General features: G+C 36.4%; 3 protein-coding genes across 3 annotated transcripts; 2 read left to right on the top strand and 1 right to left on the bottom strand.

Moving 5' to 3' along the window:
* Positions 1 to 2,510: 2,510 nt before the first annotated feature.
* On the bottom strand, positions 2,511 to 5,364 carry LOC117616348 (lysM domain-containing GPI-anchored protein 1). Its single transcript, XM_034345641.1, has 5 exons — positions 4,331 to 5,364; positions 3,864 to 3,981; positions 3,615 to 3,776; positions 3,481 to 3,512; positions 2,511 to 3,090 (listed from the first exon to the last, which is right to left on the bottom strand). Exons 1-5 carry the CDS (start codon positions 4,998 to 5,000, stop codon positions 2,795 to 2,797), a joined length of 1,278 nt encoding a protein of 425 aa, XP_034201532.1. The 5' UTR covers positions 5,001 to 5,364; the 3' UTR covers positions 2,511 to 2,794.
* A 3,403-nt stretch (positions 5,365 to 8,767) lies between these two features.
* On the top strand, positions 8,768 to 17,900 carry LOC117614822. The gene is made up of 16 exons (XM_034343733.1): positions 8,768 to 9,138; positions 9,278 to 9,394; positions 9,729 to 9,896; positions 10,031 to 10,345; positions 10,424 to 10,515; positions 10,797 to 10,881; positions 11,055 to 11,273; positions 11,630 to 11,689; positions 12,585 to 12,664; positions 13,579 to 13,886; positions 13,978 to 14,069; positions 14,159 to 14,288; positions 15,131 to 16,272; positions 16,358 to 16,650; positions 17,088 to 17,258; positions 17,361 to 17,900. Exons 1-16 carry the CDS (start codon positions 8,890 to 8,892, stop codon positions 17,470 to 17,472), a joined length of 3,633 nt encoding a protein of 1,210 aa, XP_034199624.1. The 5' UTR covers positions 8,768 to 8,889; the 3' UTR covers positions 17,473 to 17,900.
* A 4,789-nt stretch (positions 17,901 to 22,689) lies between these two features.
* Positions 22,690 to 24,405, top strand: LOC117614404. The gene is made up of 3 exons (XM_034343203.1): positions 22,690 to 23,274; positions 23,859 to 23,980; positions 24,105 to 24,405. Exons 1-3 carry the CDS (start codon positions 22,885 to 22,887, stop codon positions 24,253 to 24,255), a joined length of 663 nt encoding a protein of 220 aa, XP_034199094.1. The 5' UTR covers positions 22,690 to 22,884; the 3' UTR covers positions 24,256 to 24,405.
* The last annotated feature ends 116 nt before the right edge of the window (positions 24,406 to 24,521 follow it).

Below are 24,521 nucleotides of genomic sequence, written 5' to 3'. Positions count from 1 at the left end.
ATGAGAAGCACTTCACTTCAACTCAGAACCTGACAAAGAAAATCGCATATGACCAAGCATAGTTCTTCTGTTGGCGCAGAGTAAAGAAGAGCACCACATCCCAACAACTACCACTAGCATCACTGTTGCCACTGCCGTCAAAACAGAGACAAAACATCAGCCACCAGGTATCACAACTCTCCCAAGGAGAGACACAATCTAGCATCACTATTGTCGCCGCCGTCGAGACAAAGACAACACCATCCACCTGGAACACTGCAAAACTAACCAAAAAAATAAACAGACAAACATATCTAGAATATCTGGGGAGGGGAAAGGGAGGAGAAGAGGGGATAAGAGGAAAGAAAAATATGGGAGAAAAAGAAAAGAAGATGAGGAGAGGAAGGGGAAGATGGGCGGAGGGGATGAGGGGCAGTGGCCACCTCCCCCCCTTAGCTTCCTCGCGGTTGGTTGTCAACAAGGAGAAAGGGGATCAGTACATTTAGGAGTTGTATAATTTCTTTTTTTGGGTTAATTACTGTTTGGCTTAACTGGTGATTTGCCATTGAACTTGTACCTAAGTTTCGTTTTTCCGTCATGTAGGCTTAATGCCTTTATGTGTGCTTTATGTATTTTGTTAGTTTTATTATTGTAGTGAGTTCTATGTATGTTTGTGTTGCATTTGGTGTGAACTCAATTATTTGAGTTCATTTTTATGTAATCTGACTTTGACCTTCTATTTAATGAAACTTGATTCCGACAAAAAAAAGAAAAAGAAAAAAAAAAGAAACACACTTATACAAGGATGACTTGAATCTAACTTTACTCCTAAAACTCAATTTGTCTTATTTAACTCACTCAATTTTATATAAAATAAAAAATAAAAAGTCATTAAATTTTATCAAGTCTCATTTTACCATTTTCGTTAATTATATTAAGCGATTCGTTAAGTTAGTCGCATAACATAGGTAGACCTTATTTTTTGTATATCTGTAAACCAACTTTCCGTGGATAACAAACTAATTTTAAAAACTGCTAAAGCAAATTATAAATTGCATTTTAAAATGAAAAATCAGACAAACTCAAAACAAATGAAACCAGCATAGTAGGATATGCATCGATAGTCCTTCACAGCTTAGGAAAGAACAAGTAACTTGGCCTTAAAGAAAAAACCCCAAGAAAAAAGGAAACCGCCAAGGGCCAAATCATTATCTCAACTCAAGTAGCGTAGGTGATCCATTTTTCGGCAAAGAAAAAGGAATCCTAAAGGGATTTGGAAACCAATTAGAGGCAGGGTATGATTTGGAAACTGTATATATATATGCGCTTAGCCTCTGCCTTTCCATTCACACCAAAATCCCTTTCCATTACACATAGCTTTGCCTTTGCTTTTGCTTCGTCTTCTCCTATGGCTTCCATCAAGTTTTCAATCTGTTTTCTTCTTGTTGTTTTCTCTTCGAGTCTCTTATTTGTTATTAGTACCAGTCAAGCTGTCGAGCAAACACACCAACCCAAACCATCAGCCGTACTCTCTGACAAGGGCTATCATGCCATGTCGCTAACCCTAGACACCATTCTTGAGGCCGTGATCATGCCAGCAATACAATCCCTAAACCACACCAACACCACTTTTACCCTCTTTTGTCCTCGAGACCAAGCTTTCTTCAACTCCAAGTATCCACAGCCTCAGTTGACACTCCTTAAGTACCACATTGTGCCATTCAAGTTCGACAGAGATACAATAGAGGCATATGGTGGTCATGGTTCCAATGTTCGAACTCTTTTGCCCGGTCATCCTCTCGTTGTTACTTCCTTACCAACCCGTACGGGTGCATCATACGCTTCTATTAACCGAGTCAAAATCACTGAATGGAATGTCTACAACAACGGACGACTCATTGTTCATGGGGTTGAGGACTTCTTCGATCCGGCTTTCCAAACCCTATTGTATCCACAGCACGACGTCACCGTTGTGACAAAGGTTCTGTCTCATGGATTTTCTTGGCAGAGAGAGGTGATAGCGTATTGGTTTCTTTTGCAAGCTCTTGCAGCTACTGTGCTCATTCTCGCATATACCTTTTGTGACAAGGACGATGTTCAATATATTGTAGCTAGCTAGTGTCTTGGTCATGTAAGCATATAATTGATTGATTAATTCATTGGTTCTTTTCTTCATTTTTGTTTTTCTTCTTCATTCGTGGAAGAGTATTGTAAGGCATACATTAATTGGATCTCCTTTCTATACGGAAAGAAAATTTCTTTATATATATATATATATATATAAGCAGATCATCTTTCATGCAAAATATATAGCATTTATTTCCTTTTAACTAAGATTGTAACCTCTTGGGTTGAACAATTATAACCTCTAGACATTTTGTTTTAAGCCAATGGTAATGAGGAAGAGTGGAAAAAATGAGTTAGGGGCATGTGAAAAAATAGTTAAAGGAAATAATAATTTGTATTAAAAAAAAATAGGCTGTGGTGGTGAGAAAGAGTGAAAAAATAGGTTAGAATCAGGACATGTAAAATTACTGAACTTTTCTGCTCACTTTTAAGATAACTAGTCTAGGCAAATCTTGAGGGTCTAGAAAGTGAAAACAAGAATAGATTACAGAGATGGCAACTGCCAGTACCTCATAGTGCTTCATAATCTGGCAGTTGAGCAATACAAAACCCATCAGTAATTGAAACCCCATGATGATTTGCCACATCCACAAAATCAGTTTGAACAGTACAAACAAATATAAGGTTAACGGACTAATCACACCCGTCAAATATTCACGCCACCATCGAGTACACAAAACCAAAATCATTATAAGATGGCCATCATGAACTTGACATACAAAAGCAACAAAACTGCGGTTGGAAAATTGGCCAATGGATTAATCAAGGAGCAGGCATCAGAAGCACTTCCAGAAGCACTCCCAGCAGGGCCACCTATAGGGGCCAATCCTGGAAGCATGCTGGTTGTTGAAGGTACCGATGAAGATGACTTGGGTGCCCCTGTGCCTCCAGCGCCATCTGACTGGGGAGCAGGTGAGGGTGCAAAGGTTGTATCCCGGATTACCGAAGTAGGTGGAGCTATAAGTGGTGGAAATTTCTGTGCACCTGCATTGGATTTCAAAGTACATTTCTTGAGTTACAAACTTTTTTTCAGCTAAAGAAATCACTCTCCTGTCTCTAATATGAACCTCCGTTATGACCTTATTTTAAATAGAAAGTAATACACAATCTGCTTACACACTTTAAAACCAACTATAAATAAACCAGTCCATAATTTGAAATGGCACTTAACAGTACTATAAAGAAAAGAATCAAAAGCATGCACCAAATATTCACAAAGAAACAGGGTAAAAAGCTTCGTTCTGTTTAAGAAAGTACGAGAACCAATTCCAAATAGACACGTTCATATTTCTTGGGAAATCCATAAACCTACATTGCAAGTTATATCTATATTAATGTGTCTTCTAATTAGCCAAGCAGAATCTATCATCATACCTGGGCAGCGGGGTTGGAGAGATGTAGACAACCTGCAGAGTAGGAAGGAATCAGTTTGACATGAAAACATAATTCATACATTTCAGAATGACAATATTAAGACAGAAAAGTACAATCGGAAAGGATAACCATACGTTGTGATTATGCTGCCATTCACAAAACCACCATAGTTACAAGAAGTGACATTGCAACCACCACCACTCTGCTGAACTGTAACATTCCCGACCATGAGGTTACTGTTTCTACATTGCATGCTCGAACATGAAACTGCTAATGAAGCAGGCTGGCAGTACAAACTGTAGAAAGAAAAACACAATTAAGTGATTAACACTAGATCAACAGAGAAGTTGGAGAGCAAATAGATGTGAAAGTAACTCAATTACTTGAGATTCCCAGGCCCACAACTGCATTGCAAGCAGTGACTTGCTGTAATGGCATAGCTCCCATTGGGCACGATTAAGCCGTAATCTGCAGCATATCTCGGGAAGTTTGATGCACAAGCTACAATTGTGAGGAACAAAATCCAGACAAACAAGACATGAGTTCACCATAACCACCCAAAATGAAAAATTCAAAAATTCATGATACGGTTATTGGTTTGAACTTCAAAACCCATTAACATACACAAACTCCCCGATTAGTGCAACAATTGTAATCAAACCATGAAGCACTAATACCACCAAATTAGAACAGAACAATTATAAACTTACAAAAACACAAAGTACCCACAAACTGCAGCATCATAATCAACTCAACATACCAAAATTCAACAAGAACCAATTCAGAAAACCACATTAAAAATACGTTTCAATATCAAACACTTGATAAAATGAGCAAAAACAGAAATTACCAGGCAATGGGATTGCAAGTATATCAGAAGCTTTAATGGCCGTACTTCCCATGGCATTAACATTCATCAAATCACTAAGGGTGGTCGAGTACCTAGCCGCAATCCAAGCCAAAGTGTCCACCGGGGTCACCACATACGACAAGTAGATAGCAGGCAACGAATTATCAGTCCCATTGAAGCAAGTACAGGGCAGAGGCACCACAAGAGTCTGCCCCACATCCAGAACCGAAGGGTCCGAAATGGAATTGGCCTCCCGAATCTGGTCTGCAGATACCAGACCCGAATATATCGAATCGGCGATGGAGGCTAACGTATCGGAAGGCCGGGTCTTGTAGTGGGTCGAGACCGATTTGCGAATTCCATCGACGCAGGAACAGACGATTGGGATTTTGAGGAAGAGCTGGGAAGGGAGAATGTGGTTTTCGACGTCAGGATACGAAATGTCGATGGCATTGGCGGTGAGAAGAGCAATTGGGTCGATTTGGAAGAGCGAGGCCACCTCGGAGACCTTGAGCTCGGTGTAGACGGTGTAGCCGAGCAAGGCGTTGCACGAGTCTGAGTTCGCGCAGGGCTCGATTGTGGACTTGGAGGTCACAAGCAGAGCCACATTGGTGAAGACTAGAAGAGAGAGGAAGATGTGGGTTTTGTGGAAAGGTTTTTGATTCACCATTTTTGGGATTTATCTCTCTCAATAGAGCAAAAGAGAAAAAGGGTTTAGCAGTGGTTTAAGAATGAGGCTTCGACTAGCAAAAAGAAGCGTTTTTTTTGTTTCGGGGGCTTTCCTTCTGGGTTTCGCTTAACTTTTTTATATTTAGAAGAACAAATGGAAAGCTGGGTCTTCAATGGCGGAAGCTGGACACCAAAATGCTGCGTTTAAATTGGTTAAAAACTGAAAATTTTAAGGATATTCAAGTAGGTTTCTGGCTTCTGGGTTTAGGGTTTTTTGGTTTCTCTGAAGCTCAGAGAGAGAGAGAGAGAGAGAGAGAGAGAGAGATGGAGAAGGGAAAGTTGTTTTCAAAGAGGCAAAGAAAGCTGACAGATAGAGAAGAAGACAATTGTTTTGTATTAAGCATAGAGTGATGTGTACAGACACAAGTCAGATTCTTGAGTTGGGAGCCTGGGACATAACTTTCTGCTGGACCAATTTGTCCTCGTCAAACCTACCATTTTTCTCCATTTTTCTGCCTTTTGCAAAGTAATGTTGCCAATCGAGACGACGTCGTTCCCGTCAAAGGACTTGCCGTTCGTTTACCATCCTTGCCCCTGCTGTTGTCCACTACTGCAATATTCCCGCCACTTTTGGACTGTAGTATTGGGGGTCTTTTGGTGATTCCAGCTTCCCTTGTTGAGATTTATTCGCATCCAACTGGACCCCACTGTCTTGTATTATGGAGTTTTTATCCGGTGCTTTTCAGACATGAGTGAAAGAACTTCTGGTTTTCTTTTCTTGCTGGTTGGACTTGGAATGGTATATTATGTACGCGCATTTTTTTTTACGTGTAAAACACGGTTTCACGTGATTGGATCGGGTAGTTTCTTTCATATTCTGCATGTTTGTGAGTCGCGTGTCCATCAATGGCTGAAATCTGGATCGGATAACCGACCCGATATAAAATGGGTCGTGGGCCTTGAGCCTGCTTGTCGCGACTCAATAAAAGATGAAAGCCCTGAGGCTGACACTGGGGCCTGATGTGTTTTTATTTATGGAATCGTCAATGAAAGGATCAATACAATTTGAAATTAATTTACCCAAAAAAGAAAATTAGATTTTGAAATTTCAAATCTACATAGTTTGGTTAATCTTCTATGGTTAAGTATAAAATGTTCCATCATATATATGTGGTGCAATGTTAGCAGTTTTTGCTTATTATCATCGGAGTGGCAATCTCACAACTTATAAATTCATGAGCATCATGCAATAAAATGTTAATGGTAGAATACTCTATTTTAAAAATAAAAAAGTAGAGCGTTCGAGTTTGAGTGAATATTCCGTGACTCGTCTTTTTGCACAAATATATATAAAAATAGCCGTCTTTAAAAATTAATCTATATATACAATATAAAAGGTAGAGAATGGTAAAACATTCAAAATACTAAAAAATGCCATTGATTAATGCAAACATTAAGAATTGAATTATTAATTAAATGAGGATAATATGGTAAATTCACACTTTTTCATATTAAAAAAATTAAAATTAAAATTAAAATCAAATAATGGATTTTTTATTTTTTTTACACAACTACTCATTATCTTTTTAAATTCTAAAATAATTTTTAATTTTTATAATTAAAAAAGCATCTCGCAGGCGCGAAAGTGCGTGCGGAGAGGCTAGTAATAATAAAGCACAAACATGCATTGAAAATGTATAGCATTACGGTGAATAAATGTTGAAAGTTTAGTGTGTGTGTATATATAGAGCTTCCATTGAGGGATCCCTTAAATTAGCTTATTTGAGGGACATCTTTATAAAGCTCACTTCGCATTGTATTTCACTAATCCAAACTGTCTATGTTTTAGATTATCATTCAAATACCATTTCTACAAAAAATCACCTGAATCCGATATCGTTTGATCACTCAATTGTGTTATAGATATTTTAGCAATTTTTAAAAGCACCGTGTTCATTGATTTGTAGGATACAATTGGATGTCGAAACGGTTTTCAATTTGTCTAATTTTTTACAGGGATGGTCTATAAATGTATACTTAAAAAATAGATGGTTTGGATTGTTGGAAAAAAAATTCGTAGAGTATCCTAAATGGTGTCCTTTATTTGAAGAATCTCTTAATAAAAGAGGACTATATATATATATATATATATAATGACTTAGAATGAAGTCCTTGTAAATAGACAAAGCCAGGTGCTCTTATTTTATGACGGTAGAGAAGATTGCTTCCATTATGAACTAGAAAGACACCGTTAATATAAAAAGTATGCAATTTTGAAATATCATACCAAAAGAAAATTCATATTTGAACATTTGACCTCTTCTCTTCCTCCTTTCGCCTCTTCCCCTATTTTAAGAGATAAAGGGTTTTCCCTATTTGTCTTAGTTTTATTATGATTTTCATCGAACCATTATAGGCGGCTGCGACTCAGCGTCGAATCTTCACCTGCATTTCTGCGTCGGATCTCCACCACCATCTTTTTTGTAATTTCTTTATGTTTGGAATAAGTTGCAGAGACTCTTTGGGTTCTCTGTGTAGTTTTCATATATCTTTTTGTGAGAGTTTTTCATTTCTCTTTTGTGATTTATTTGTATTGTTATGGCTTTTTTTTTCAAGCTTTATCTTTTTTTTATATTATTCTAAGTTTGTAATCTTAGTTGGGATGCCTATGCCAGAGTTTTTTCGATCATGCATGATCGTTAGTGGAGACACACCAGATTGTCTTAATTTTGATATTAGAACGGTCCGTTATTGTAATGGTCATTTTGTGGTTAGTTTGTATTGGCCCTTTGTGGCTAATGGCTTTTCTAACTGAATTATGAATGCAATCATATAATTTCTCCCCCCCAAAAAAAAAAAAGAACATTTGAAATGGGGTACAATTTGAATAAACTACAAATAATTATGGAAGTAATAAATACCAATATTCATTGCCAATAATTGAAAATGGTTCATATACTTCACTGTCTCTTACTAATTTAGAAAAAATAACAATTTACATATTATATACTATTTAGTAACCAACAATCTTCTAATTGGATCAATTGAAAACGAGTCATGTAGTGGCCAAAGTACATTCTGAAACCTAATGGCAAGAATAAAAAAAAATTACAGTGTAATGGCTCCCAGCTATACTTTCAGGGTATCTAGTTTTAGATAAAAATACTACATGACTTGACCTTAATCTAAAGGTCACTACTTTTTCCACACAAAAAAGGTCACTACTTATAAATTAAAAGTCATATTCTACTATAGATTATTACAAACAATAGTTTAGATTAGATTAATTAATATAATCTAAAAAAAAGAAAAAGATTATAACTTTATTTTTTTAGTACAAACGATAGTTTAAAATAGAGGAGGAGGGAGGGGGAGGGAGACTTCTCAAACACACACGCTGTCACGATGCCATGAGAGTTCAAACATGAGATCACTAGTTTGCAAATTAATACCTTCTTTTACTGGGCTAGACCCATTAGCAAAGATATTCGAACTTTAGTTCAAGGAGGCCCGTTCATTATCATGGTTAACTTGCCTAACCAACATAGGCAATAACCACAATCTTTTTACAGTTTAATGAGAATGAATTACCAACCATTTAATTCGATTAAAAAAAAAATGTAACAACAATTTAATGTTGTAATTTGAATGAAATTAAATATCAAATATCTAAGCGTGATAACCCAAATCCCTCCTCTCAAGGCGGGAACAACCTCCTTTTTCCCTCCATAATTTTTTGTTTTGTTTTTGCCACTCCGTTTTTCCCTCACTGTAAGATCACGTTTCCGTTACACACATAAACTCTTACCAGTCTTCTCCAAAATCCCTAAAAACCCCCCACAAAACCCCAATTCACTCACTATCCCAAATTTCCAATCCACTCCAATTCCATGGACAATTCAGCTCAGAACGCCCCGCCTTCGACGCCGACACGGCGAGTCGTTCGCCGGAGATTGGTTCAGTCCACATTGTTCCCTCTCAAACCCCAACAACAGCTCGAGGAAGACGGCGATCTGAAGGCCGAGAGAGGTAATGGTGAAGACGATGACGGCGAGGACGAGGATTTCTGTGGGAGTCAAAGCAAGAGGAAGAGGAAGTCAAAGGCAAAGAAAACGCCTCCAATTAAAGCTCCTAAGAAGGTCAATTATGTGCAATTTTTGGTTCTTGTTGAACTTTATTCTGATTCGTATGGTACATTATTTGCCTTGCCTGATTGAGTTTGAGGTTAATAGTTCTTTTAATGAATCAAATTGTTGGTGTTATTGTTTTTAATTTTAGAACGGTAAGCGTTCGGCGAATAGTACACCGAAGAAGAATGCAACTGAGGTAGAGAGTGAAACTGCAGCTCCAGTAATAATCCCTGATTTGAGGTTGGAGGCTAGATTGAAAGCCGAGGTCAGTCATTCTGTTTTATTTTTCTCTGTTTTTATTGAGCCTTTTTTCTAGTACAATTTAGATTTCTTAACTGCTCTGTTGTTTCTGCCAGTTACGATTTACTTCATGCTCTTCCTGATTAAATTTTCTCCATTCAACTCAAATCAGCATCAAACCCCAACTAATTCTTTAAATTTATAATCTTTGTTATTTTAGTGGTTGGATTGTACCATTGTAAATTGGGCTTATTAGCTATGCCTGTGACTGGAAAAAAAACACTTATTAGCTCCTTTTTTGTGCCAGCTTTGGTGTTTGGTTTGTCGCTCTAAGTTTCTTCCTTTTTATGTTTGATCAGGAAACTTCACGGATATTCTCAGGGAAGCAAATACATCCATTTTTCTCATATTGTAAAGCAAGCAAGAAAAATCGGGAGGCAATTGAAGTTGATGGTGATTCAAGCTTCATTGGAAGTAAGGATAAAGAGAATACTTGTGGTCCAATTCATGTGTTTGAAAGGACTCAGGTACGGTTCTTTTGGATTATCCATGTGCACATTGTATAACAATATGGAGTAGATATGGCATTAGCTGTTCTTGGGTTTTATTGTTTGTACCTATCCTTCTCACCAAAGATGAATATTAAAATTCTGCTATGCAGGATGATGCTGTGTTCCTTGATTGGAGAAACTGGACATTTTGTGAGGAACCCTTTATGAAAAGTAGTCCTGATCTGGAATATATGCCCTCTTCAATTTTTGAAGGCTCTGTTGAGTGCTTAAAATTTGACCAGCTTCCCACAGTTTTCCAACCCTGCAAAGCATCAACTTTTCAGAACATGGTATCTTTAGATCAGTGTCTCATTGAACAAGAATGTGCACATGAAACATCAACAACAGTCCCTGACTTCTTAGTTGACGGGCAAGTGATGTGCTATCAGAACTTAAAGGAAGCAGATCACTCAAGGGAAGAGGAGGTACATATTTCACCACCTATCTGAATAACAGTAATTAAGGAACTCTATTCCAATTCAATTTTCTCTTACTTTTGTCAGGATAATGGGGTCGTTAAACTTGGTTTGCTTTCTGAACATACTGCTTACATGAATACGTCAGATATTGAGCAGCAGAGTATTCTCGAGGAAAGGTTGAAGGTTTCCTATGTGAATTGTCTTGGAATTTCTATTATGAATTAAATTTTGTAGTAATTGTTTAAATCGAAATGTTATTTAATTAAATAAAGGTTTCTTCCTCACTATGCTTGGGATACTTTTAGTTCACCAATATCTTTATGCTCCGTTGTCTCAGGTTGCACCTGCTCATTTAGAGGCAATACGAATATCAATTCAAAATCTGTGCGTTAGTTTGAGATTAACCTATGTATATATGTTGCAATCTTGTTCACTTTCTTGGTTCATTAAATTTCAGGGTAATGTCAAACTATTCCAGTTGTGGTAATCAGCCTAAGGATTGCTTATGGACATACAAGTACCGTCCATTGAAGGCTAGGGATGTAAGAAATCTGGGACCCATATATTCTTTATGGACATACAAGTCCCGTTCGCTTTAAAGTTTCTACTGTCAGACTTCTTTTTTCCTTCCTAAATGTAGATAAGAAAATGCCTTTGTCCCTTCGATTTCCCATTATCACTCTGATTCTGATCTTCTAATGACATGATCCTGCAGGTATGTGGTAACGATGAATCTGTGAATTTTTTGAGTGAGTGGCTTCGTCTTTGGTACAAAAGAGATTTTCAAGCCAGTGAAGATCCCACTGGTAGTGGTAACTGTGACAGGCAATATAATGACTATAGATGTTCTCAAAGTGACTCTGATTTAGAAAGTGAAAATGAAGAGGCTAGCATGAAGAAAAATAATGTTCTCCTAGTTACAGGGCCAATTGGGGTATATACAAATTTATATTATCCCATTGATCCACTTGAAATTTGTGACCTAATTCTTGTTTCTATTCATGATTTTTTGCCACCGAATATCCAAATGCATCATTATGGGGCCTTTAATTAATTCATCTTTTCTTGTATCTGAACTGATATTATCTTTGCGGATAATCCTTCTAGTAATATTGTTTTGGGGGCTAGCATCTTTACTCTGGATCCTAGTTTCATCTTTACCCTCAACATTTTCCATGAGGTGGCTTTGCTACCATCACAAAACTCATTAAGCATACAAAAAGACAAATTCTATGCTGATGCTTTTTGGTTAAATTTTTGTGGGTAAAGTGTATGTTTCTCATCTTGCAGAGTGGAAAGTCTGCAGCTATCTATGCTTGTGCACAAGAGCAAGGGTTTAAGGTTTTGGAGGTAAAGAAATTTAAATATGCTTGTTGCTGAAGATAGTGCAGTTCTCCATTATTAAACTATTATTGATTTTTCATATCCTGGAATGTATTTAACTGTTGATTGGACCAAGATTTTGTTGTGATAATTTATCGTAATCATGCTGATTAAAAGAGAAACAGAGAAAGTTAGTTGTGGTGTGGTATCCATAGTACTAATAAGAGATAAACAATAGCATATTGTTAAGTCAGCCTAAAGTACTCTTCATCTAATCTGCTGACCACCTTGTCATATACTTAAGGTTTCATTGGTTCTTACCGCTTTCTAGATGCCACTTTCATGTTTGACCATGGAATGTCAGTTTGTGGTTATCCAGTCCCAAAATTAAGTGTAAGATTTACATCTAATTGTAAAGATTGGATCATTGGATGAGTTATGACTACAATTTGGGATTTTGAGAGAAGACATCCTTAATGGTTTTGGTTTACCCCATTTCTCTTTCCTTATAATAAACTAACCATCTTTATATTAGAAATATAGCAAGATGGCTGTCAGTCGGATGTAAGAACATGTGACATTGATGCTTGTGGTTAGGTCATTTTTCGTTGAAGTAAAAGTTTACCATTCAGACCAAAAAAAAAAGTTTAGTGTCCCATCCAAACAACTAAATTAACCTCCTGACTGATGTATGTCGAACTTGTGGCAATTTCCAAAATGTTTCATCCTGCCATTACAAGACATTTTCTTCTTTTTCTGTTTTGGTTAATATATGCAGTTGAACTTGACAGTATATTTTCATAATCCTATTGATAACTCATCCTTCCACCTTCTCTAATGACTTGTGTTTTAAGACACTATCTGTTTTGTATTTTGATAGTTTTGACACTATATTTGATTTTCTGATATGTTGTCTTACCAGCTCAGTGCATCAGAGTGTCGGAATGGAGCTCTTGTGAAACAGAGGTTTGGAGAGGCTTTGAAATCTCGCCATCTTAGAAGGTTTGCCTGTTTATGTTTAGAAGTGCTTGTTTACTTAGTTTTCTTTTTCGTTTTGCGCGTTTGTTAGCTGGATGATTGCCTTTTATTGAAGCATGTACTTCCTTGATTTCCATGTTTCTTATGTCCAAGGAAATTTATTAGTCCCAGAACCATTAAGATCATTCCTTGATGTTTATATTCTAAAGCCTTGATTGCCCTCAAATTTGTGAGAGTGTGATAACTAAGAAATAAATGCTTGTCTGGTTGCCCTTCATAAATCCTACAGAAAAGATTACTTTCCAAATTCCAATTCCAAAGCTGCTAATGCCCAGAAGTGAAAATTTATCTGTATGATTATTCATCAACCAAAATAGGAGTGGCAAAATTCACCGCTTTGTTGTCTTTGGTGGTGATCACAATGTCCATTGGTTTTTTGCCTCTTTGTTTGAAGATCCTTACATAAAGTTCTTACTAATTTTTCCCTTCATAACTTATTTTTTAGAGTGCGTCTATTGACAAAGGCATTGCATTTTGATAATTTGATTTGTGAAATAGGACTTTCACTTGGGGGAGACTCTTAACAAGTTAGAAATTTTCTGTTGGAAGTAGTGGCGCTGCTTGTACTCTTTCTTTTTCCTTTGAAAACATTCTGTTTCCTTTGAGGGCATTTACGATGTCTTATCAGTGGTTGGGCTTTCTTATTTCCTAAATTAGCTTCTTGTCTGTTCTGGAAATTCTTTGTTATGTTGCATATTTAACGAATGTATCTCTTCAGAATATATTTGATATATTTAGTCAGAAAGAAAAATATGTTTTAATAAGAGATTGCCTGCCATTGTGAACTTTTGCTTGTAAATCATGTTGATAGTTGGCCTTCATCATTATTTGTTGATGATGATTAGAAAAATATTAATTAATAATTTTCTTTCTTTCAGATCAGTGGCAAATCCTATGGGTTCACAGAACAAACATATTGTGAAATCTCTGTTTGTTGAGGCTAATGGTATGACAGACCAGGAGTTTAATGATGAGGTTGTTGAATTGATACCCATATCAGATGAGGATTCTCATGATGCTACTGAAACCTTTGTAAAATCTGACTATAAGGAGGATCAGAGCAAAGTTAAACATCTTATACTTTTTGAGGATGTAGACATCACTTTTCTTGAAGATCGTGGTTTTCTTGCAGCAATTCAACAGATAGCTAAAACAGCAAAGGGGCCTATAATATTGACCAGCAATAGTAAGAGGGTTTACTGGTTGAAATAGTTGCACTCCTTGAATTTCTTTTTTTTGAAATGTAAGGGGGCTTATTATAATTGTGGTAATTCTAGGTCAAAATCCGGTCCTGCCAGACAATTTTGGCAGACTACAAGTGCATTTCATGTTGCCATCATCAAAGGTGCTGCATTCCCATGCATATATGGTATGTGCTTCATTTGCTGGATCAAATTTCCCATTGTGGAACTCATGAAATCTATATGTTTTTAAACTCATTCTGTTATTGTTCTGCAGGTTTGTGCTGCGGAGAGAGCCAACATACAACCTTATTTACTTGAGCGACTAATTGAGTGTTGTCGGGGAGATATACGAAAAATTATTATGCATCTTCAGTTCTGGTGCCAGGGTAGAAGTTTTAGAAAAGGTTAGACATACATGTTACGTGTAGTTAGATCTATATATTTCAAACTATTCTGTTAAGATTTTGTGGAATTCTGTGAACAGCCAAGGAACTTTTAGGCATATGAATTAACTTAGGTAGTACTTGACATAAGTTGTTTATTATACAGATGACATCTACATAGAAGAATGAGACAAGATAATAAGGTTAGGTGGGAAAAGAGGATCCACCTGTTATGGGCTGACCACATCTAGTTTCTCAGGAAGAACTAAATCATTGCATTACATTACTGTCTAGAATTCTTAGAGAAACTAATTCTACTAGTAACTTCACAGTCCTCCCCTTCGTTAAGAATAGACAAGTTCTAGATTTGGTTTTATCGCAAACAAAGTGATCGAGGAGTATCAAATAAGGAAAAAGGAGGGGGTGGATTTTAAGAATGACTGAAAAAAAATCTTATGACCGTGGTGATTGGTGTTTCCTTTATCATGATTTGAAAAGAGATAAAGATTTTGGATTAATGGGGGTTCAAGAACAATTAACGTTTTCAGTAATATTTAATGGGGGGTATGAGGGAGATTTTGGGAAAAATATAATGCACCTGTTATGGTCCGACCACCTCTAATTTATTTGGAAGCAGACTTTTGAAACGTGAATATACCTTGGTTTTACCATTTATTCAAGACAATAGACGTTTCCTTGAGTGAATTTCTCTATTTAGAATATAAGTTGGAGACTTGAATTTGCTGTAACAGATTAATAGACATACACATGGTTCTTCCCATTTATTATTTTGGCCAATAGAATTTTCTTTCTTGAGAGTTTTCATATAGAAAGGAAAAACAATCATAGATTTGTCTATGCAGATACAAAAATGGAAGAGATGTATGGGTCCCTGCTGTTCGATGTTGAGGCTGGCCATCTGATGCTCCCAAAAATATTACCCTGGGATATACCTTCACAGTTATCTGATTTAGTAGAGAAAGAGATAACCAAGGCATTATCCATGATGGAAGAAGGTTCAAGCTCAATGAAGGTAGTTGAAGAAAAACTTGACAATACAGAAGTGCAATACAGTTTCAACATGCCTTGTAATGAGATGGAAAGTATAGAGGCCAAGAAGGTAGCAATGCTGAGCAGGAATGGCTCTGTTCATGACTCCAGTGAATATAAAGCTCAAACTGATGATGCTTCTGAGTTTCCCAACGATTCAGGTGCCCCATTTTCCTTCTGTCGGCGATATGTTCGGAAAATGCATGATGTTGTAATGTCCTCTGATTCTGAAGACGAGTTTATCAACAATGGATATCCTAAAGTTACAGATAAAGATACTAACAACGAAGTCCTTGGAGTTAATCCCTCATCTGAGGAGCTACGTTGTTCTGGAGTGGCTAATATAGATGAAGGACATTGTCAATGTTCAGAAACTGCAGGCGAAATGCACATAAGTGAGATGTGCAACTCAATTGATATATCTTGTGTGCCAGAATCAACTTATGTTCCTGAAACTGAAATGGATAATGGAACAGAGTTATCTTATCACACAGTAACTTCTGACCGTGTTGCCAACACCATAAAAGAAATATTTTCGTGTGAGGAATTTCATGTTGAAGGAAATAATCTTGATAAATTGGAGTTAGGATTACAGAGGAATTTTGATACGTGGGGAAATAATTGTGCTGCAATTGCAGAATCTTCTCATCAGGAGTTGGAAGATTCTCAGAATGAACATACGGAGACTGTTGCAGGAGCTTATCAGGTGATGGATGAGTGTAGCCGTATGGATTTTATTAAGTGCTCCAACTTTGCAGAGGGGCAAAAATCCTCGGTGGTGACTGATTTTGTACAAGATTCATGGGACAAACTTCGTGGCTCTCGCAGTGATCTAAGGCAGTATATTGCATTAGAACAACAAGATGCTTGTCAGATTGTTATGCTTGCCTATAGAATGAGCAATTTGATCTCAGAAACTGATGTATTGTTTTCTAGATGCCAATCACTAATAAGTGTAAGTGTCAATACTTTTTGGTTGGATATTTGATCATTTGTATTATGCATCTTTAGGTCATGATGGCAATTAATTGTTTGTGCAGGATTCTTTGGAACCATCAATGATCCCTTTGGAGGAGTCAGATGCATCCAGCTGGTATGATGAGCAATTACGGCTGGCATCCACAATTGGGCAACATGGGTTTTGCTTCTATGCAAAAGGCATTTCTTCCGTAGAATCAAAAGAAGGTTGTATGAGGGTGGATTTAGCCTCGGAGATGTTGGCTAACGCAGCTAGTATGATGGCATTAGGTAAGTTAATTGGGCAGGGTATGAGAACAAGTAAGACTTCATGTGCTGGACGAAATTCAGAGAGGACCCTGCCAAATGCGACGAGGTATTTGGCTCAACTTCCTTGCTGTTGATAACTGTATGAAAACCAGTATACATTCACAATGCCGTTTCGAAATGCTTTTACTAGTCATCCTCTTGAATTGTTTTGAAATTCATAGCTTCAAACTTTCCGTTTGTTCATTTCCTTATCAATATTATACCTATGTTAAAAGGGCTTCTTTTATCTCCATTTCTATTGAAGAGAAGAAGAGATGAAAGAAATTAAGTCAAGTTTCGTGACCGTTTTCTCTATACATATCGTAGTACTCCTCAAGTATGTTATATATAGATGCACCTAGTCTCTACAATACCATCCATAGATTGTTCAAACCAAAACCTCGGTAGCATTAATTGTAAACATTTGTCTTATAACACATTTAAAGATACATTTGGCATGCCAGATACACTGATACCCATTTACTCCTGGTGTCTGCAATGCAGTGAAATCAAGTCAGGTGTATTTGATGTAGTTCAGTCCATTGTACCTCCCAGAATGTACTCGACATTGAAAGGTGGTGCAATCCATGAGTATCTTTCTTCGCTGCGCCACATTTCAAGATCAGAAGCTTCTCGTTTAGCACAAGGCTTTGAGAAGACCACCAGAAGGAGGAAGTATGAACTTTCAACGTCAAATTGACTTCCTTGCAGCCTTTCAAATAAAGATTGTCAATTCCCTTGCAGAAGTTAATATAATTGCATGATTTTCTGATGCAGGAGGAGGGTTGCTCCACACTACTTAAGTAGTAGTGCACTGATGTTGGCTCCTGAACATATCTCATTGCTTGATCAGCATGATGTTTTCAGGAAAGCCTCGTCGATCAATTGATTGGATTCTGCATCCCTATTCAGATAGAAACTTTAGATTAAGGAAAAATAACATAGTAACTTACTGGTTCAATCAAGATGCAGTCATTGGCTTAATAAGGCTGCTCCAGAAAAACCTGGTAAAGCATCATCCTATGGACGCTTGAATTTCATGATGGTGCCATTCACTTGAGTGGACTTTTAACCACTGATATTTACTTTTGACCTATTTCAACATCAGCATGCATTGCCTTACAAGACAGGTAAGAGCTCCTGGGTAAATTTCTTTGACTTGGAATATGATTCCTTCCCATCATTGTAAAGTTTTTTGTGATTATTTTAAGTTGATTGTATTCAATGCAAAGATATATTTAATTGAAAAGGTAATACCAAAACATTGATCAAAGGTTGAATATTGAGTAATACTACACACACCAACTCTTATATGAACTCTTTTGGGACATGAGTTAGAGCAAAATGGGTGTCCATAAATTTATGTGGGAAATTTTATATAAAATTACCCAAGTACATTTTTGTTGTTGAGAAAAGTACATATTTGGTTCTCTCTTGAGTTAGTGTGACCTATGGATTGATAAGCTATATTATTATTAACATTAAGGAGATAGATATATTTTCATCTAAGCACATTAATGGGAATATGGGATGCTGTTTATACAGTGACAATTATTACACAAGGAACCTGCAACTGAAAGATGTGGGGAAGGGGCAGGAATCGAACTTAAAAGCTTCCTCTTAAGAAAAATCTTTCATTATTATTCAATTTGTAGATAGTGACTACACACTGATGGATGAACAATTACGTAGTTCAATTATTGACTACCTTTTCAGCTCTAAATAGTGTACGTCTGTTTTTCATGATTTGCAAAGATACACGTTCCAATTACAATTCACAAGTTTGAGTGTTTGACCACGTTCACTTACCATGCATATGAGTTAGACCAATTAGTCAGGGCAATTTTTTCATGGTTGCAAATGAGTATAATCTTCGTTTTCGACTATTAATCATGTGCAATGTGTCTATCACAAATTCTGAATTAAACTAGTAATTCTTAGTAGCATATTCGTTACTTTTCTTCCTCCAATTTACTTAGCAACGAGTTTAATGAAATAGAAAAAGAATGAAAGGTAAAACCCAATGCCAATTTACAGAAACGAAAACCCCAACATGCATCAACCTAGAAGCTGAAAACATATTTATAGCCCCACCAGAAGTGAACCCTCCATGGAGGATAGGTTCTAAATTACCCCAAACCCTACCGGGGGAGAAGTTATTGTGTGCGTCTGCTGTATATGGCAAATCGGTAACACACCCAAAAAACAAAATCCATTATAGGCCGGATTGGACCAAAATAAAAATCCTGCGATTTTGTGCGTGTGTGTGTGATCGTACGGTTGACCCAAAGTTTCTGTTACCGGGCTACTCAAAAACCAGAAGCAGCGGTAAAAACCAAAAAAAGAAGGATGTTAGGTTAATCTAAAAAAGTAATAAGTAAAAAACAAAGTTAATAAGCACATGGGAACACCGCCCCGCAGGAGATTACGTTATGTGGTTATTATTAAACACGACTTCACGAGATGCAATGCAAGGGGGAAGGCCGCTGCTGAATGCTAATTCGTCTCTATTCTAAACCTTTGCAGAACGCTCACTCTCTTCTTCTTTTTTAATTTTATAAATTTTGGGTTTTGGCTCTTTTACAGTTTTACTTGTTAACGTACCTTCTTTTGCAGCCCAAGTTCCCATGAATCATGACCTGGGTAGTAATAGTATGCCTGGCTTCAACCATGAAGATTTATATACACAACAAATACACAAAGTGAGTGAAACCAACCACACATCTATCAAAGCATCAATAAAATTATCTTTGAAATCATTTTTAGGCCTTCTCATGTGAGCCCTTCTAACTTTTAAGTAGGTTCCATCTATATTAGAAATGTGTTAGTTATTTGTAGACTAGATTAGATTGTTCGTAACAATATACGATCACGCCAGAAAACGCAACTATAAGAGGATATACATTTTCCTTTTTCTCTGTAACACTCATCACTTGATCAACTCACGTGACAAGTGTGTGTATATTTTTCTCAAGCGATTAGTATTATTCTTTATAGTGACAAGAAAAAATGCAATAATTAGAAAAAAGAGTTCTAATATTAAAAAAATTTTTAAAAAAGAAAAAGGATGAGGGTAAATAGTAAAAGCTTGTTACAATTTTTCAGAGGCTAATCGGAGAAATCAAGGACTAATAAATCTAAATGGAAGCATCCAAACATTAACATAGTGTGTTTATTTATTTTATAAGTTAAAGGTGAAGGTCATAATGGTAACTTCAACGCAATGAAAGGCTCAGCGATTTGCCCGGGAGCAATTATTTGAAAGTACGACCTTCTGACTCGATGGACCAAAAAAATCCCAATTCACGAGGGACCCAATTTCTGACATATCCTTAAATCGCTTAATTAATTAATTAATTAATTAATTAAATTTTTATAATGAAATAAAAGAAATATTGAGGCTATTATAGGCTGTCTCTGAGTCTGCTGTCAAGCAAGTCAGTATGACGTGCAGGATTCTTTTCCTGTGAGATGACTCGCAAACTGACACTGTGACAAAGTTTGGGTGAAGTGAACCAGCAGAAACCAAACAAGTAACCAATTTACTTCTTCACTTATTACATTTGAATTTATCACCCCCACTTGCCTCAATAATGTGTTGGTCACAAATTCACAATCACAAAACAAAGATCCTTCCCCAATTGATTAGGATTTTGTTAGGGTTGGTCCTTAATTGATAAGTTGCAACTTTCATAATGCATCAACAGCTATAAATCGTGTTATGCGAGTGAGAGATAGAACTTAAACAGATTATAGTGATCAGATTATTGTGTCTGCAACACTCATCACGTGACTAATTATAACTGAAACATACATTAATCCGTAATACATATACTATTTTTTATATGCATGCATGATGCGTGTGTGGATAACTATCTGTAGCAGAACTCTCAGAATTAAGGCCTAAATTCCTTTGTTATGTTACTCCACTCCACTCTAGTATTTTCCCTCACCCCTTTATTTTTGACATCCCCAATAATGTGTCGGTGCCAGGTGACAAGGTGCATGACCAAGTAAAGAATCCTACAAGAGGGTTTAGAATTAAGGTCTAAATTCCTTGTTATGTAAAGCTCTACATAACATAACAATTTATGAAGGGATAGAAAAGTCTATTTCCTAGATGCAATTTGTGGCATTTGGGTGTTCCCCAGAATGCAATAATTAATGTGATGGATTTATTTTCAGCTAAGCACATTTAATGGGATGCTTATTCAGTGACAGAGTTATGTTTATATGAGCTCTTCCATGTCAATGAACCAGAACCAGAACCAGAACGAGAAGGTGAAGTAAAGATGTGGGGAAAGGGGGGCAGATATTGATCTTAAATGCTTCCTGCAATCTTAATTTTCTTCATTTTATCAGTAATTAATGTGATAGATTTATTAATTTCTTCATTTTACAGTTGTTCTCTTTCTTTTTGGTCTAATTTCCTAGTTGTTAATTTAAGCTTGAATTAAGATCTTAGTCTAAACTCTCTGATTTAAAACATAATATTGAGGTTAACGGGAGATAAGTCATTTTATGGAATCCAAGTACCTGGGAAATACTATTTATTAGATTGGTAGTGGGGTTCAAAAATCAACAAATAATAATATTTTGGATCTAACAGCCTAATTCTTCACAAACACAATTGCCAATCAAAAATAGTCAAACCAAATCATAATTAACTTTCTCACAATAAACGAAATTTCAAACTGTTTGAAGACATAAAACAAATTCACCACCTAAAATTACTTAGTGAATTAAAACTGCAATTCCAAAGCTACCTTACTGACCACAACTAATACTAATTACATTTTTATCCTCTTATTATTTTATATATCTAGTTAGTTGTAGACTCTGTCAGCTCCGGTTTAATTACACCTAATTGGCAACCGAATTAATGTTAACATTACGGTTAAAATTAAGGAAATATTTTTGCTTACCATTTTAATCCAAAATGTATTATAATTACTCTTCTTAATACTTGACACGTGTTCATAGATATAACCATGTTTAGCTTTTTACTTTGTACTTATGGAACCATTTTTATGCATATGGACACATGTTAAGTGTTGACAATTATGATGATTATACACTTTTGGGTTAAATTGGTGAGCAACAATACAACATAACTGAAATGAACCTATCCATTTTTGGGAAAAGAAAAAAAAGAACCTATCCATTATTTATTTATTATTATTATTTTTTTCAAATGATTTGATTTGATTTGGTTGGGCTAGTTCCCTTCACAAGTAATTATACAAATACTTTATATTTTATCACATGTATCAAACGGAAATGTAACTTGTCAAGACCAACAAGAAAATGTCAAGTATCAAAATTTTAATTTTTATAAATATATGTGGTTTGCTTTGGGTATGGTTTTCAAATAAGTCAAACTATATTAAACCGAATTAATTACAGTTTTGTTCCATTTTTGTCTAAAACGTGTAAAAACCGAACTTATTATTTGATTTGGTTTGATTTGAACAATTGAGACGGTTTTTCCCTGTTTCTAATAATAATTCATTCCTCGAATACACTGACTTTTGTCACACTACCAACTTTGTGCATACTCTGTGCATCATCCATTCATCTCCCTTGCAACGTGTACAGAAGTTTTAAAAGAAGCTTGGGAAGACTGTCAGGGCATCATCACCCAAGAAAGGGTGAAACCCACGAAAGATGACCTAAAAGGAAAAGCAAAAATGGTGCGTGCACATAAATGGTGCTGCAAAAACAATTGAAGGGTCTGGACAAGTCTATTCTAAAGTTGGACCAGTCCTGTATATCATGTGCAACTTGTGGTATGAAATGACATAAAATACATGGATGTATTAGTTACTAATATTAAATTAGAGTAATAATACCAATAAAATCTAATCGCCATCACTCAGAACATACAGATGATGATGATAAGAAATTAGAAAAATGGGCCGGAGAATCCGAATAGTTTTTATAAGAGATTGTACAAAAGATACTCCCTTTCATCACCAGATATCAAACAAAACAAACCAGTGTGATTGTTTACATTTCTATGCAGAGTAAAGTCACAACCAGCCAGTGGTTCCCGTGACACTTTAACCTGCACAAAGATAAAACATCATGGCTTTGCATCATCACTCTCTCTCTCTCTCTCTCCATTATAATAACCAAGAACCCCTAAATATCAAACCCCACTTACTCTCTCTCACTCTCACAAACCCCTGTTCTCTCTCATTATAATAACACCACATACTCTCTCTCTCTCTCTCTCTCTGGTACTAGTGGTACACTCTTAGTCCATAGACATACATTTAGGCAAGAGAGGTAAGTGAAAATGCCAAGACCAAGTTCATTTTTAAGGCAATTGAGTGGAAGGGAGGCTTGGAAATCAACATCAAAGAGGTGGGTTGGTGGAAATAACAAGTCTTGTGGTGGTGGTGGTGGTATTGGGCGCTCTGAGGGAAGCTTGAAGCAAATGGAAGGGCTTAACATGTATGGCAGTGACAATAACAATGGTGGGTTGGCAATGAAGAAGAGATTGATGGTTGTGGTGGATGACTCATCACATTCCAAGCATGCTATGATGTGGGCTCTCACCCATGTAGCAAACAAGGGTGATTTGCTCACTCTCCTTCACATCATCCCTGCTTCCCACGACTCTTCTTCTGTTTCCCCTTACCTTGCCAACTCTCTTGGCTCCCTTTGCAAGGCCTGCAAGCCTGAGGTTAGTTTTGTTATTTTTTCTAAGGATTATAGTTTATGTTGCAAGAATTTTTAACAGATCAAACAAAGTGAGAGCTCAAATGGGCTCCATGGATTTTTATTTGTTTATTTATTTATTTTTGCTCTATTTGATAGATCCTAAAAGTTGTAAAAGGCAGGGATTGTTCTCATTGTGTTTGATAGATCCCACTGGATCTTTCTTTCTCCTTTACCTTTGAATGCTGTTCTTTTCTGGTCCCCAACCTTACATTGCTTTTGTGAAGAGAGGGACAACTTTCAGCTTCAGCTCATTTTAATTTTCTTTCCCTCTTTTTCTTTGGTTTTTAATTTTTGAATATTTCTTTTTTGTCTTTTCTCTTCTTTAGAGGGAGAAGAAGGCTAATGATTTTTTTTTCAGTGACAGGTTCCCTCTCAATTTTTTCCTTCTTTTTCTTTTTCTTTTCAGTGTGTACTTTTCAGTTGCTTTGCCTTTTTCCCAGAAAAAGAGAGGGGACATGGGCTTCTGGTCTGTCACTTACAATTACCAAGTCATGTGCTTATAATGTTTTTTATTTTTTATTTTTATTTGTTGGGGACAAAATTCAGGTGGAAGTGGAAGCACTTGTGATCCAAGGACCAAGACTGGGCACAGTGATAAGCCAGGTGAAGAAGCTAGAGGTATCAGTTTTAGTGCTGGGTCAGAAGAAGTCCTCTTCCCTCATCAGCTGGTGGGTCCAATTTCACAAAATTCCCACCTTGCATCTCAAACTTATTATTCATCCTCAATCTGAACTGTTAATGTTTGTTGGGTTGATCCTTTTTTTTTTTTTTTCCCTAAAATCATTCGTGCAGCTTATTTGGAAGCAGCAGCACTGAGGACTTTGTGGAGCATTGCATCAACAATGCAGAGTGCTTGACAATTGGAGTGAGGAAGCAGAGCAAGGGCGTGGGTGGCTACCTTATCAACACCAGATGGCAGAAGGATTTCTGGCTCTTGGCTTAGTTCTCTAATAAGATTATCTAATCTCATTAGTGTCTCATAATAAGTAATTTAAGTATAGATTATTAGCTTGTAATTTTAGTATCTAACTACTAACTAGATGAGCTTTCTATGTATTAATTAATGAAATGAAAGTCTGCCCTTCTATGTTCATGCAAGATGTGCAATTAAAGTAGTAGGATTCTCTGTCAAGTGCACTCAATCTCCTTCAAAATCAAAGATCCATTTGTAAACGTCAACTTCAGATCATAAAGTTACTTATTAAAGAG

The sequence above is a fragment of the Prunus dulcis genome, chromosome 1 (genome assembly GCF_902201215.1).
Source record: "Prunus dulcis chromosome 1, ALMONDv2, whole genome shotgun sequence".
Lineage (NCBI taxonomy): Eukaryota > Viridiplantae > Streptophyta > Magnoliopsida > Rosales > Rosaceae > Prunus > Prunus dulcis.
This window is presented reverse-complemented; position numbering and strand designations above follow the sequence as displayed.